The sequence below is a fragment of the Mytilus trossulus genome, chromosome 8 (assembly GCF_036588685.1).
Source record: "Mytilus trossulus isolate FHL-02 chromosome 8, PNRI_Mtr1.1.1.hap1, whole genome shotgun sequence".
Taxonomy (NCBI): Eukaryota; Metazoa; Mollusca; class Bivalvia; order Mytilida; family Mytilidae; genus Mytilus; species Mytilus trossulus.
Genome location: NC_086380.1, coordinates 48742405 through 48756004, shown reverse-complemented (window position 1 = coordinate 48756004; position 13600 = coordinate 48742405). Strand labels below are relative to the sequence as shown.

The window sequence follows — 13600 nt, the reverse complement described above, 5'->3', positions numbered from 1 at the left end:
AAGAGTTAAACTTAATGCCCCCACCAATCAAGATCAAGGCAAAATTTAAGAAAATAGTGCTATCTTTTACTAATATTAGTCAAGAAGGCTGTATGCATAACAAAACATTAATCAGTATCAAATAAAGCTATGTTTGATTAATGCTGTTCTTCTATTTTCACACTGAAGATTAATAAACTGGCTGTTACTATTTTAACTGATAAATTTTTGTCTCACCATAGTTACCATAGTTACTGACTGTAAATACAAATGTACCTACATGATACAAAAATGATACTGTCACTTTTCATTTAAAAATCAATGAAATTCAAACAGTGTACTGATGAAAAATAGTATTTACATGTATCACTATATATTGTTGACTTTCCTGATAAAAACATGTAACTTCATGTATCAAATTTCACTTCAAAACATATCGGTAGGCAATTTTAATATGCAAATGAGAAATCTTTCTAGCATTGCATTCTTAGATTGTTACAGTATTTTCTATGTGGTGCAAATTCTTCCTACTTATTTGAGAAATACATGGTAATCTTTAATAGTAAAGTAAAAGGCATCAAATAATGAAAATTTAAAATCCCCCTCAGTATTTTTTTATTGAAGTCAAATCAAATTGATTGTACAACATCAGTAAATAACACACAAGTCTTAACAATCATTAACACCTGTCTCTTCTATAAAATGTAAGAAAAATTTGAATACTTTGTAAAAAAAAACCCATGTCATGCATGTGTTTAAACATTTCATTACATTAGCAACAGCTTGTACTCACACTCTGCTGCTATACATTTATGAAACAATTTTGATACATATTTAACATTAGAAATAAATGTACATGCTAAATAAGAGAAGAGAAATGATATGGTGTTTCAAAATCATTGCACATATTTGAAACAAACCAAAAGAAAAGGAAAAGCTCTTTTGTTTCAGTTATTTTTTTAAAAGCATCTAAACATTTTTACTTATAAGTTTGAGGGTCTAAGGGAAGATTAGTTTATTGTAACTAACTGAGTTATTAACCATCTTTAAACATGTTAAAATAAAGAATTTATTATTTTTATTATTATTATAACCCTGTAGATGTAAAATGAAGTTTTTGTACTAATTCACCTAGAAGAGACTCACTCCCTTTTTGTTCCTTTAATATTTCTCCCACAAATATGAAATTGTTACAAAAAAGAATTCTTTGTTAGAAATGATTAATATACCCATTGCATGCAGCTTCACATCCCTTTTCAAATTCTTCATGTCGTAGAAACTGAAAGAAATACATTACATTTTAAATAGGGTCTAGTCTATTATATAATATATATAATAATGAGAAAACAAATAAGTATGACTATTATAATCATCACTGAAATAATTGACTAAATACATTTCTAATAAAACTATAACATGTATAAGTACTAGCATGACGAGTGGATTCATTGATTTTTCATGTTTTTGTGGATAGCAACATTCATGGAATGAGAAAAAATTGTGTGCTACTTTATTTCTAATTACACCTTATGTAAGAATCCTGGGTTTTGATTGGTTGATAGCCAGTGTATTTCTCACCAATTTACTGTTATCAAATGAATATCGTTGATTTTTTAATGCCGCCGAGGTATTTGCCAAAAGGATATGCCTTTTTTACCTTCTCTACCCTGGTATTTGCCAAAAAATACTCTATCCGACTGGACACTTGTAACGTCACGATCATCAATGCGTTATTGAACATTAACATTCTGTGTAATTAAACAGATATAGCATGTTCTTGAGGGGTATTTGCAAAAAATACCAGTCGTGAGAATGAATTTCCCTCACCTTACGGCTCGTGAAATTTAACATTCTCTCGACTGGTATTTTTCGCAAATACCCCTCCTTAACATGATATATCTGTTTAATGTTCACCCCTACGTAAAACGTGTACTTCATTGAACAATTAAATCTATGGTTATAACTTATAATTTATATGCCCATGAAATCCTTGAAATTTAGTATCCCAAAAATAATAATGGATCATAATACATGTAATAATTAGCATTCATTTGACAATGTTAGAACCTCATTTTATTTCATCGCAAGATCATGAGGGCATTCTGGTGCATTGTTGCATCAGACATTTCTACCCACTTGACTTTCATTTTTTGATTAATATCAATGTCATGTAGTTTATATAGTTATAAATTATTCATCAAGTGTGCTTGTACTTTTACTGAACTGACAATCTGATTTAAATACCGAACCTGTGTCCATTCTTTGATTAAAAAGATCTGAAGATGCTCTGTTTTCCTCTAGGTTCTAGTATACATCAGCCAAAGAAATTATTGTTGAAAATTTTTTGAAGGTGAGTTTCCATGGTTTCAGTATGACAAAAACAGAGCATTCAGAAAAGAAGGTAAACATGGTAAACTAGAAAGAACAACAAAATATAGTTAGATCCATGCAAGCAAAGCGTGAACACAGGTTCTATAACTACATTAGATTGCTGAACTGATTTATTGTATATATAATATATTCCTTAATTATCAGTTGTAAGTTCTTCTTTTGTTACAGAAAACCATCAACATACTGATGTTTACTTTCAGGTGCATGCCTGGTAAGTAGTCCAGTCAAACTAAGATTTAACCTCAAACTAATTGCAACAGAAAATGTTTTAATTCTAATCTATAGTATTATGACCTTTATATACACAGAAAAAAGTCCCATAAAATCTAACTTGAGGAAAACTCAAAATCAGCATTTTAAATTTCCTATGGAAATAACATTGGGAGGGGAGATAACTCTTGCAAAAATTAGTCTTTTTTGGTCAGTTTTTGGTTGTTTTTCTTGAAATTTATGTATAGTAGGATTCTTTGATGGGGTTAATTATAAGTTTGTATTTGACTAAATTATATAATCTTCTGCTCATGAAATGTACAAAACCAAAGTGTTATGGGTAGTTTTATTTTTTTTGTACATTTTTCATTAAAGAATTGCAAGTTTGAAGCTTTGTAACCATTTTGAAAAAATAATGTGAAAATTTGGTATTGTTTATATCTGTATATTATATTTTTTCAGCAACTAACTTATCTTAGGAAACTTTAAAACAAAAAAAGAAGAATACATGCTTAATTATTTTTATTAAATTTGAGATTCTTCACCTTGACATGTTGAAAAATTCAATACATGGTCAACTAATAAATTACGAAAATCTAGATTATAGCTTGATAAAATATATAAAAACACCTTTAGAGTTGTTTGTTTTACTCTAAAGACCGCTAAAAAAACAAGAATCAATACATTCTGATGAATAGGAGCGGTAAAGTTATAATTTTGTATCAATTTTTATTGATATTTCTGCCTTTTTTGCAAGAGTTATTTCCCTTTTCAATGCAAATCTCCATAAGAATTTGAAATGGTGATTTTTTTTAGTTTTCCTCAAGTTAGATTTTATGGGATTTTTTTCTGTGTATATTTGGACTATAATGCTAAAGATTAAGACTTAAAAATCTTCTGTTGCAATTACTTTCAGGTTAGGGTCAAATTTATGCTAGATTGACTGGACTAAAATGTTTCTAATAATTGATATGGATAAATTTTGTCAAAACATAGATTAACAAAATATTTCTTGTTTAAAATTGTTTTTGGTCATATATTTTTGTATTTTCAATTTTTACATTTTTTCTTTGTTTTTGATTTATACAATTATTTATTTAGTTTTAAATATAACATAGTTTATTTTTTATTTTTTTGGTATAAGGAAAAAACAAGAGTTCATTTTCATGACTAATCTTTATTTAAAGAAGACAGGTTCTATCTATACAAGCAGACTAGTGATACAAATTATTTTGAAAGATGACATTTTTTACCCCCAAAAAAAACAACAACAAAAACATTCAAGGCGACATAGTTTTTGGGACTCATTATTGACCTGATCAATTACTAACTCAACTCAACATCATCATGATCATGACATGAACAATATCAATTTCCATCAATAAAAATAATCTTTATCATGATTATATCTAAGCTGTGAAACGGCAACTCTTACATTGTCTTATGTGTCCCGGAGGACATCATTCGTCTAATACAGTAATAGCAATGATATATTTTGAAAGTTCATCCCTTATTGATTTTATGGACTTTCGAAACTATTACTTTTAACTATTTCATTAGCTAATAAGTTGAAAGCAATGTTTTGTTGCAAAGTTGAAAGACTATACACAAATGCTTGCGAAGACTAAAGTTACAGATCAGATCTGTACCTACTTTCATGCCCAGAATATCCCTATAAAACTCTGCAGTTTTTGTCCTGTTTCCAACTTTAAATACAAAATGTAAAGCTCTGCGTGTTGCCATGGTTTGGTTTTATTTTTACAGTTGTCACTTCTCAAAAGTGTAAAATGTGTCTACACCACTGTCACCAGTTCAATCTGTTTATAATATAGTTTGCCAAACATTTAGAATCTTCACAACGTTTGTAAGTAATCAAAAATCATATACCAAGCTCCTGAAAAACCTGGACTAGAAAAAAAATGGCTGCGCCCATGAGAGACACGGTTTATAAAAGTTTTTTGTGTCACAGAAGAATTTTAAAGCTTGTCAGTCGAAATTATATAGGAGGATTTCGTCGTGCACCTATAAATGTCATAACTCCAGAACAAGAACGAGAAAAACTAAATCAAATGGGAGTAAAAATCAAAGATCCGAGAAAAAATTCTAACGTTAAATTTTTACCAAACGATCCTGTGCAAAAGAACTTATTGATCTCTAGAAAATCAAAGCAAGATAGTACACGTAATAAAGATGATGTGAATTTCCATCAACAAAATACAAAGATTTACCACACAAATGGAATTGGAATTGAGTACTCAAGAATTGAAGAAACTGATACATCAAAGAAATTAAAGTGAGTTTCACTTTCAAAGTTCCAGCTAGTCATGCACCTAAACCATAACTAATCGCCCCACACCTAATCATCCCTCTGGCAAAATGCCCCACACCTAATCGCCCCACATTTAGTCTAACTGATTGAGTTTAATAGAGAAAATCTTTTTTGACTCAGTCAGCTAAGCGTTATTGAGGTTGAGGGTTTTAATCCTGCAGGTTATGGCAAGGGGTACAATCAAAATCACGTGATGGATATACACACACCGGAAGTTACAGTCGAACTCGCCGCTTGAAAGGTTAGTAGTTGCATTTTCTTGTTTATATCAATTAAATTTTGATTAATAAGTTGGCACACCGAATGTCGGATAGTATGTTGTTTTAAAATACACAATTGTTTTTGCTAGAAAGCGTGCAGCTATTGCAAACACTTCGACACAGTTATCTGGTGAAATTTTGGAACTGTGTCGAAGTGTTAGCATTAACTGCACGCTTTCCAGCAAGGATAATTGTGTATTTCAAAACAAGATAGTATCCGACATTCGGTGCACTAACTTATTTATTAAATTTTATTGATATAAACAAGTTAATACGACTACTTACCTTTCAAGCGGTCTGCTCGACTGTTACTTCCGGTGTGTGTATATCCATCACGTGATTTTGATTGTACCCCTTGTATTTGTGTTAGTTTAAGTCTTTTGTATTAAATGTGAAGTACATTGTAGTATTGTAGTTATCTTCTTGTTCTATGCAAGAGTTCTTTAAAACAAAATAAACCCAGGAGGAATACTCATGAATAAAAGCATTCAACAGAGGGTTGTTATAGGATGGAACTGTTGACAAGGTTGAACATTGATACATGTATGTATTCATGGTATAAATTTAGGTACATGTAATATTAAAATTAATCATTTATTTTTTTCAGTCAGATAGTAATGAATGCAAACTCTAAAAAACAGAAAGGAAGAAGATCTGAAGTTTTACTGGAGGGCAGAAGATTGATCATTGATGCATTAAAAGCCAAAGCCACTATGAAAGCACTTTATTTCAGCAAACTGGATGTCCTGGACAAATTTCCAGCAGAAATGATTGACTGTCCTGTTTACAAAGTTCCACATAAAAATCTTAAGATATGGTGTGAAACAGATACACCACAAGGAATTTTAGGTATTTAAAAATCATTTAAAGACAACAGTTCAACATATATACACATACTTTATTTCATGCATTGTTTCTCTAATGTTGAGCGAATTAATGTAAACTAAGGCAAGTTCTGGTGTCCTCTTGATTAAAGTCATAATTATATGGAAATTAAAATTAAAAAAAAAAAATATTGAATATGTTTTATATACTTTGTTGGCTAAATTTTACTCAAAAAAGAGTGAACATAAACTGCATTTGAAAATAAATTCCAAACACAAATGTATATAATGTCAAAATGTTCATATTACAATATACAGATATTGGTGACCTTCTGCTGTTGTTTTTTATTTGGTCAGGTTGTTGTCTCTTTGACACATTCCCCATTTCCATTCTCAATTTTATTGAATTATTGACTTCTAAGACACTAAGTACTTCACAGATATTTGCCATATGCAGTTCTTTTAACAATGATACCTCTCATTATAACTTTGGCCACTGCACAGTGCAAGTGGGAGGGGGGAACTGTGATGATGTCTTGTTTGTACCTGTATCGATTTTTATAATTTGAGATAATTTATATGTTTTAAGAGTAGTTCCAAGGTAACCGAAATTTGTATTTTCTAGAATTTAAAAATTTGGTGTTTCTTCCTACTCACATAATAACAACACACTATTATATTATATTAATGCTACAGTTACCAAGATGTTAAGAATTTGTCACTGATTGCCAATGTTGCAAATATTTGTCAGACTCTTTTACTTAAAAAAAAAATACCAATTCTTTACTTTTATTTACAAGGTAATCAATTTGAAATCATCAATCATTTATGCCCTCAGATTTGAAGATTTACCCTATTCTGTCCAGTCAATTTAGATTAAAACTGACTAATAGTTTTATGTCTAATGTGTTTAATATTTGCATTTAATTTTAGGAATATTTGAAATTCCCAATGAAGGGGAGACAATTTCTCCAAGAACTACAGAGTTACCATTAACTGTGATATGTGATAATTTGAGAGATCCAGGAAACATGGGAACATTAGTGAGAACTGCTGCTGCTGTGGGCTGTTCTAAGTTTATCACCCTACCTGGTGAGAATTACATACAGAAACTTTATAGGATTTTTTTGATAATATTAAGATCTTAAAAGTCCTAAAATTGTTCATTTGGAAGGGAAAAAGGGTGTCCTTGAACATTAAGATTTGGAGAAAATTCAAATGCGATATACAAGAACTAATATATCCTTTATTGCAATTGTCACTTTAAAATGTCATTCAGTATCGCTAATGCAGAAGAGTATATTTCAGGCATGTCCAAATAAAATGATCTACTGTGGATTCATTATTATTCATTGGATACCAATTTTCGTGGTTTTAATGGGTATAGGTTAACCTCAAATTTAAATGTTCAACGAATATCATACTTTCAATAGGCGTTGTATACAGAGATTGGCAAAACCACACAATCAAATATAATTCAAGTTTTCAGCAATCCACCAAAAAATTGATACCCACGAAAAATAAATGAATCCACAGTAATTTTTATATGGGAAAGTTTATCTGAATTGAGTTTAGAATAAAGTTGTCTTCAATAAGTATTTAAAACCAGAAATGACACCAATACTGTGTTTACATCACATTTTTCTGGATAAATAACTCAGCCTTGATAATCACAAAAATAAATGGTTTGTTCTGTGGTAGTTTGAAAATAAATAACCTGACTTGCAATGTATTGAAAATAAATAACTCAGCAGGTCTATAGCTTCTTGGGCCTTCAGCATTCCAAAACCCTTCCAAAAAAAATTTGCCTCGCTCCGCTCGGCAAAATATGTTTTAAAATACTTTTAAAATAGGCTAGGTTTGGTCAAACCAAATTGAATTAACTTTTATACTTTGTAAGTATGCAATATATTATGTATATAACTTTGGAATATAAATGATTCATTTCGTGAAGAAAATTATGAAATACTTAATCTAATTACTAGTATAGCAATTATCTTTTATAATATACTTATTACTATGTTTTTGTGTTTCGTTTGTCCTGTATCGCTATGTATTATCTTAAAATGTTTGTATATTATATTGTCCTCTTGTACAAAAGTATGTGTCTGAGGTTATGAATGAAATCTTGAATCTTAAAATTTCTGCAGGGGATAATGATCTTTTCTGAATAAATTGTACATAATGACTTGACTATACACGTATTATTCATAATTAACAAATATTTAAAAAATTGTATGTTTTTCGAATATCATAAATATAGTTGTGAAAATGAATAATCAGTCCCTTGCTTTAATGAAAATGAAAAATCTTGCTTCAATGGTGCAGAAAATGAATAATCTGTCTTCTGAGTTTACAAAAATAAATAACCGATCAAAAACAAATCCTCCTGCCCCCCCCCCCCCCAGAATATCAAATGGTTGTCCCCTAACATAACTCAAAACTTTCAACCTTCTTTTTTATTGTAAATTTATCAAATTGATCTACATTCATGACATTCTACAAAATGTCTTATATCATGAAATAATTCTGATGATTTTATTTATTTGAAGAATGTGATAGTTTCAAGTATGCAATTACAAACAATGAATAATAAAACTTGCATTCAAAATTTCAGTAGTGATTATTTTATTTATAGAAATTTTGCAATTATATAAACTAGATTCCCCATTTTTGTCAGAGGACAAGGATTCATGATAATAAATGCATACATTTTTTTTTTATATAGATTAGACCGTTGGTTTTCCTGTTTGAATGGTTTTACACTAGTAATTTTGGGGCCCAATATAGCTTGCTGTTTGGTGAGCCTAGGCTCTGTGTTGAAGACCAATAATGGTTTTCTTTTATAAATTGTGAATTGGATGGAGAGTTGTCTCATTGGCACTCATAACACATCTTCCTATATCTATACACATATTTTTTTTTAATTTACAGTAGTTGAGGTTGAAGTAGGACATAAGTAAGGGAGACAATCCATGGAGTTATTGCACATACAAATGTTCACTGTCATTATAGTTTAAAAATTGTATGATGTCTATTGTTTAGAATTGTGGATCATGTTTGTATAGGCACAAAACTCATAAGCAAAATTACTGTATTTTCTATTACAAGCACATGGAATAAAAGATACTCTATTTATGCAATGCTAATCTCTGTATATTTTTTAGGATGTGTAGATATATGGAATTCCAAAGTTCTACGATCAGGTGCTGGAGGACATTTTAGAGTACCAATTATAAACAATTTGTCCTGGGACAATGTCATCAATTATATCCCCAACCAATCCACTGTTTTTATCGCTGACACAAGGCGTCCAACAGATTGGTCATTAGATGACATCACAAAACCAGACTATGGTGATATGGATGAAGAATCTCAAGACAATAGCAACTCATTAGTATCTACTGAAGAGGAACTTGGCGATACTTCTACGTCGAAAAGACAAGAATTTGAAATGTACAATAGACTTCCTCTAAATGTTTCCCTATACACAGAAGTTGATTTCACATTAGGTGATCATACAGTGTTATTTGTAGGAGGAGAAATGGGTGGATTTGGTGTACACGCTCGTAAAATTACACATGACAATGACGGACAGTGTGTTATGTTACCAATGGCAACAGGCATAAACTCCCTAAACTCATCTGTAACTGCCAGCATTTTATTGTATGAAATTCATAAGCAGTATACAGTAAAAGACAGGAACAATGAAGGTGTGGAGAATGAATTGTCATATTAAAGTTTATTGTACCTAAGACTGTGATGCTTGATTTTCAATGTTTTTAAAAAACATAAAAAAAAACACACAAAAAAACAAGGGAGATAATCTACACTTTCCTTAAAAAAAAATTGGTAAAGTTCTGCTTAAGATAATCATTTTTCAAACCTACCTGTTGCTCAAATGTACTGTTTACAGAATACTCTGTACTGTTCATCTTAAAGTGAATCGCTTGTTTGGGGAAATTCTTTTCCTTTGTTAAAATTCACCACCCTGACTTCTGCATATTAAAATCAAAGACTTGAAAAATTTATAATTTTCAGCTCCTTCCCTAAGCAGACCCATTTGTGGCCTTCAGTTGTTGTCTGCTCTTTGGTCAGGTTGTCTCTGACACATTCCCCTTATCCATTCACAATTTTATATGACATTTAGGAGTAAAAACAAAGACTTGTTGACTAGAGTCTAAATAATGTGCCAGGAGCTCTATCATTGAGAACTTACACATTAAATATATGGTTCTGTGTCTTGATCTAGTATAAAGCAGGTAGGTATTCATATCACATGATCATGTTCTCGTCCTGAATATGCATTTCATCATTTGTATTGCTTTCCTTTTCTCTTGTGTTAAAGGATATTTACTTCTTCTGGATTCTAAAAATTGTACTATATTCTTTAAAGGAAAAAATGTGTATACAGTCTTAGTTTTAAGAAGGTTTATTCAGATTACAGAATTAATCATGTTATCATCCTGAATACTGTAAATTCAGAAATTATTGCAATGTTTTTATTATTGCGAAAAATGCAACAGAGTTGTAATCGCAATAAATTAAAGTCACATTTTGAATTATTAAACAGGATTTTTCTCAAAATTGTAAAAATTAAAATCGCATTTAAGTCAAAATTGACAAAAATGCAATAACTAATGCACCCAATAGTTTCTGAAATTACAGTATGCATGGAATAATGTCCTCTGAACATATGCAACCATCAACAAACAAATTCAAATAGGATGTTTACTTATGATGTCATTCACAGGAGAGATAAATATTTGCATTATACAACAAACAAATTAATATTGTCAATTTGGGTGCAACTAGACCAGTCTTGTACAACAATCAACAGCATAACTCAAGAACATTAAAAGTTACACCATCCAAATTAGAAATGATTTTAATTTTGTGGAAATAAGCATTGTGTGAAATTTCATAACATTTGGTTGGAGTAAATTTAAGTTGGAGAATGGATAACCACTTTTGATACGTACACACAGATGGCAAACAAGAACAACACTTAATCCAGGCATAACAAGAATGCCCCATCGGCACAATCATTTTCTATGATCAGTGAACTGTAAAAATGGGATAAAATCTCTAATTTGGCACTAGAATTAGAAAGGTCATAACATAGGGAACATGTTTACTAAGTTTGAAGTTGATCAGACTTTATCATGAACTTCATCAAAAACTTACTTGACCAAAACCTTTAACCTGAAATGGGACAAACGGACAGATGAATGGACGCACAAACCAGAAAACATAATGCCCAGAAATGGAGCATATGATAAAAACAATGCTCAAGTATTGATTGTAAGCATCTCCTCTGAGTCTCTCATACCTTGAAAGATTGTTTACCATTTAGAGTAGTTAACCAAATTATACCAACTCCACCATGATTAATTAGTAATAGTGATAAAAAAAAACTTTGAACCTGCGACTTCTGTTGCAGAAAGCTTGATATACATTGTGTCTAGGGTTAGTGATGTGGCGGTGGTAGAAAAACTACTTGAAAGCTTAATATTTTAAAAGGTAGAAGACCTGGATTCTTCATACTTCATATTGATGCCTTTTGTTATAAAGTTTCCGTCTGTCATATGTCCATGTTCCTTGACCTCATTACTAATTGAAAAAAAAATATTTGGTATGTGCTTACCTTTCAAGGTCATCATGCATGTCATACAGTTTTAACTTTACCTTGATTCCATTGATCATTTCATAGATCAGTGAACAAGATTAATTTTTGGTGGTCAAGTCCATTTCTCAGATACTATAAGTAATAGGTCTACTTTATGAAGAGTATGGAATGATTGGAAGTTGTACATGTCCAACAGGCTGGTGTCATCTAATGTTGACCTCATTTTCATGGTTCAGTGGTTAAAGTTAAGTTTTTGTTTTTTGTCTTTTTTCTCATCCTGTATAGATTAGGTCAACTATACTTGGTGTGTAAATATATTTTACTATGTACATGTACATATGATGAAATCATAATCTTTCAGTCAGTTTAATTGAAGTCTGGAGCTGGCATGTCAGTTAACTGCTAATAGTCTGTTGTTAAGTCCCACCTACGATATTAAAGGGGCATTATGTTTTCTGGTCTGTGCGTCCGTTCGTCCGTCAGTTCATTTGTCTGTCCTGCTTCAGGTTAAAGTTTTTGGTCAAGGTAGTTTTTGATGAAGCTGAAGTCCAATCAACTTGAAACTTAGTATACATGTTACTTATGATATGATCTCTCTAATTTTACTGCCAAATTAAACTTTTGACCCCAATTTCACGGTCTACTGAACAAAGAAAATGAAAGTGAGTTTCAGGTTAAAGTTTTTGGTCAAGGTAGTTTTTGATGAAGCTGAAGTCCAATCAACTTGAAACTTAGTACACATGTTCCATATGATATGATTTTTCTAATTTAATGCCAAATTAGATTTTTTACCCAATTTCACAGTCCATTGAACATGTAGAATAATAGTGCGAGTGGGGCATCCGTGTACTTTGGACACATTCTTGTTATTTACGTATTATTGTCATTTTGTTTATTTTCTTTGGTTACATCTTCTGACATCAGACTCGGACTTCTCTTGAACTGAATTTTAATGTGTGTATTGTTATGCGTTTACTTTTCTACATTGGCTAGTTATAAGGGGAGGGTTGAGATCTCACAAACATGTTTAACCCGCCGCATTTTTGCGCCTGTCCCAAGTCAAGAGCCTCTGCCCTTTGTTAGTCTTGTATTATTTTAATTTTAGTTTCTTGTGTACAATTTGGAAATTAGTATGGCGTTCATTATCACTGAACTAGTATATATTTGTTTAGGGACCAGCTAAAGGACCCCTCCGGGTGCGGGAATTTCTCTCTACATTGAAGACCTGTTGGTGACCTTCTGCTGCTTTTTTTTCTATGTTCAGGTTGTTGTCTCTATGACACATTCCACATTTGCATTCTCAATATAACATGTAAGTCTGGAATGATTTATTAGATTTTGAGCTTACTTTCACACTTCATTTCTCAATGTTTAGGTTTTGTGTATTGGTCTGTTTTGGTAATACTATAAACAATAGGTCATCTATATTTGTGTGTTTGAAATATTGTAAGGTGTAAGTCTGTCTAGCAATTATCATCTGATATTGGCCTCATGTTCATGATTTATTGATCAATCTAAAGTTTGTTTCTAAGATACTATATGCAATAGTATGTAATGATTGTAAGGTGTACATGTCTGTCTGGTCCGACTCTGGCAGGGTTCATTTGATCTTGACCTAATTTTCATGGTTTACTAATCAATGTTAGGTTTTTTCTGGTTAGTTTTGAATCTTAGATGTGCAGTAGGTTAACTAAATTCAAAGTGAAAATGTATTTGGAGTTGCACTCATTTTGTTGGAATTTTCTTAAGTTTATGTAAAAGTTGAAGTAAAGCATTATGTTCTGAACTATAAATATGAAATAAATAGTACGTAAAGAAGGCAAGACATTTCAGCTATGCACTTTTTTGTTTATAAGTATAGGTACAATTTTCACATCAGTCAGACACCAACCCCCTGTTTTTTCATATAACTGAACCAAATTACTTCACATTTAGTATGACACCAGCTTGACATTGATGTATTTTTATAATGTGAAAG

The 13600-nt window shown here is 31.1% G+C and overlaps 2 protein-coding genes across 2 annotated transcripts in view; one reads left to right on the top strand and one right to left on the bottom strand.

Annotated features, from left to right (window-relative positions):
- LOC134681077 (glyoxalase domain-containing protein 4-like) overlaps positions 1-4459 on the bottom strand; it is a 47073-nt gene extending 42614 nt beyond the window's left edge. The window contains exons 1-2 of the mRNA XM_063540486.1: positions 4234-4459; positions 1209-1258 (exon numbers count right to left, since the gene is read on the bottom strand). Of these exons, the coding sequence (XP_063396556.1) occupies positions 1209-1258; positions 4234-4323 (140 nt within the window). The 5' untranslated portion in view covers positions 4324-4459. The remainder of the gene's footprint in view (positions 1-1208; positions 1259-4233) is intronic.
- Positions 4460-4476: 17 nt separating this feature from the next.
- LOC134681075 (rRNA methyltransferase 3, mitochondrial-like) lies at positions 4477-9740 on the top strand. The gene is made up of 4 exons (XM_063540485.1): positions 4477-4873; positions 5777-6018; positions 6927-7085; positions 9161-9740. The coding sequence occupies exons 1-4, from the start codon at positions 4500-4502 to the stop codon at positions 9730-9732; spliced, it is 1347 nt and encodes a 448-aa protein (XP_063396555.1). The 5' UTR covers positions 4477-4499; the 3' UTR covers positions 9733-9740.
- The last annotated feature ends 3860 nt before the right edge of the window (positions 9741-13600 follow it).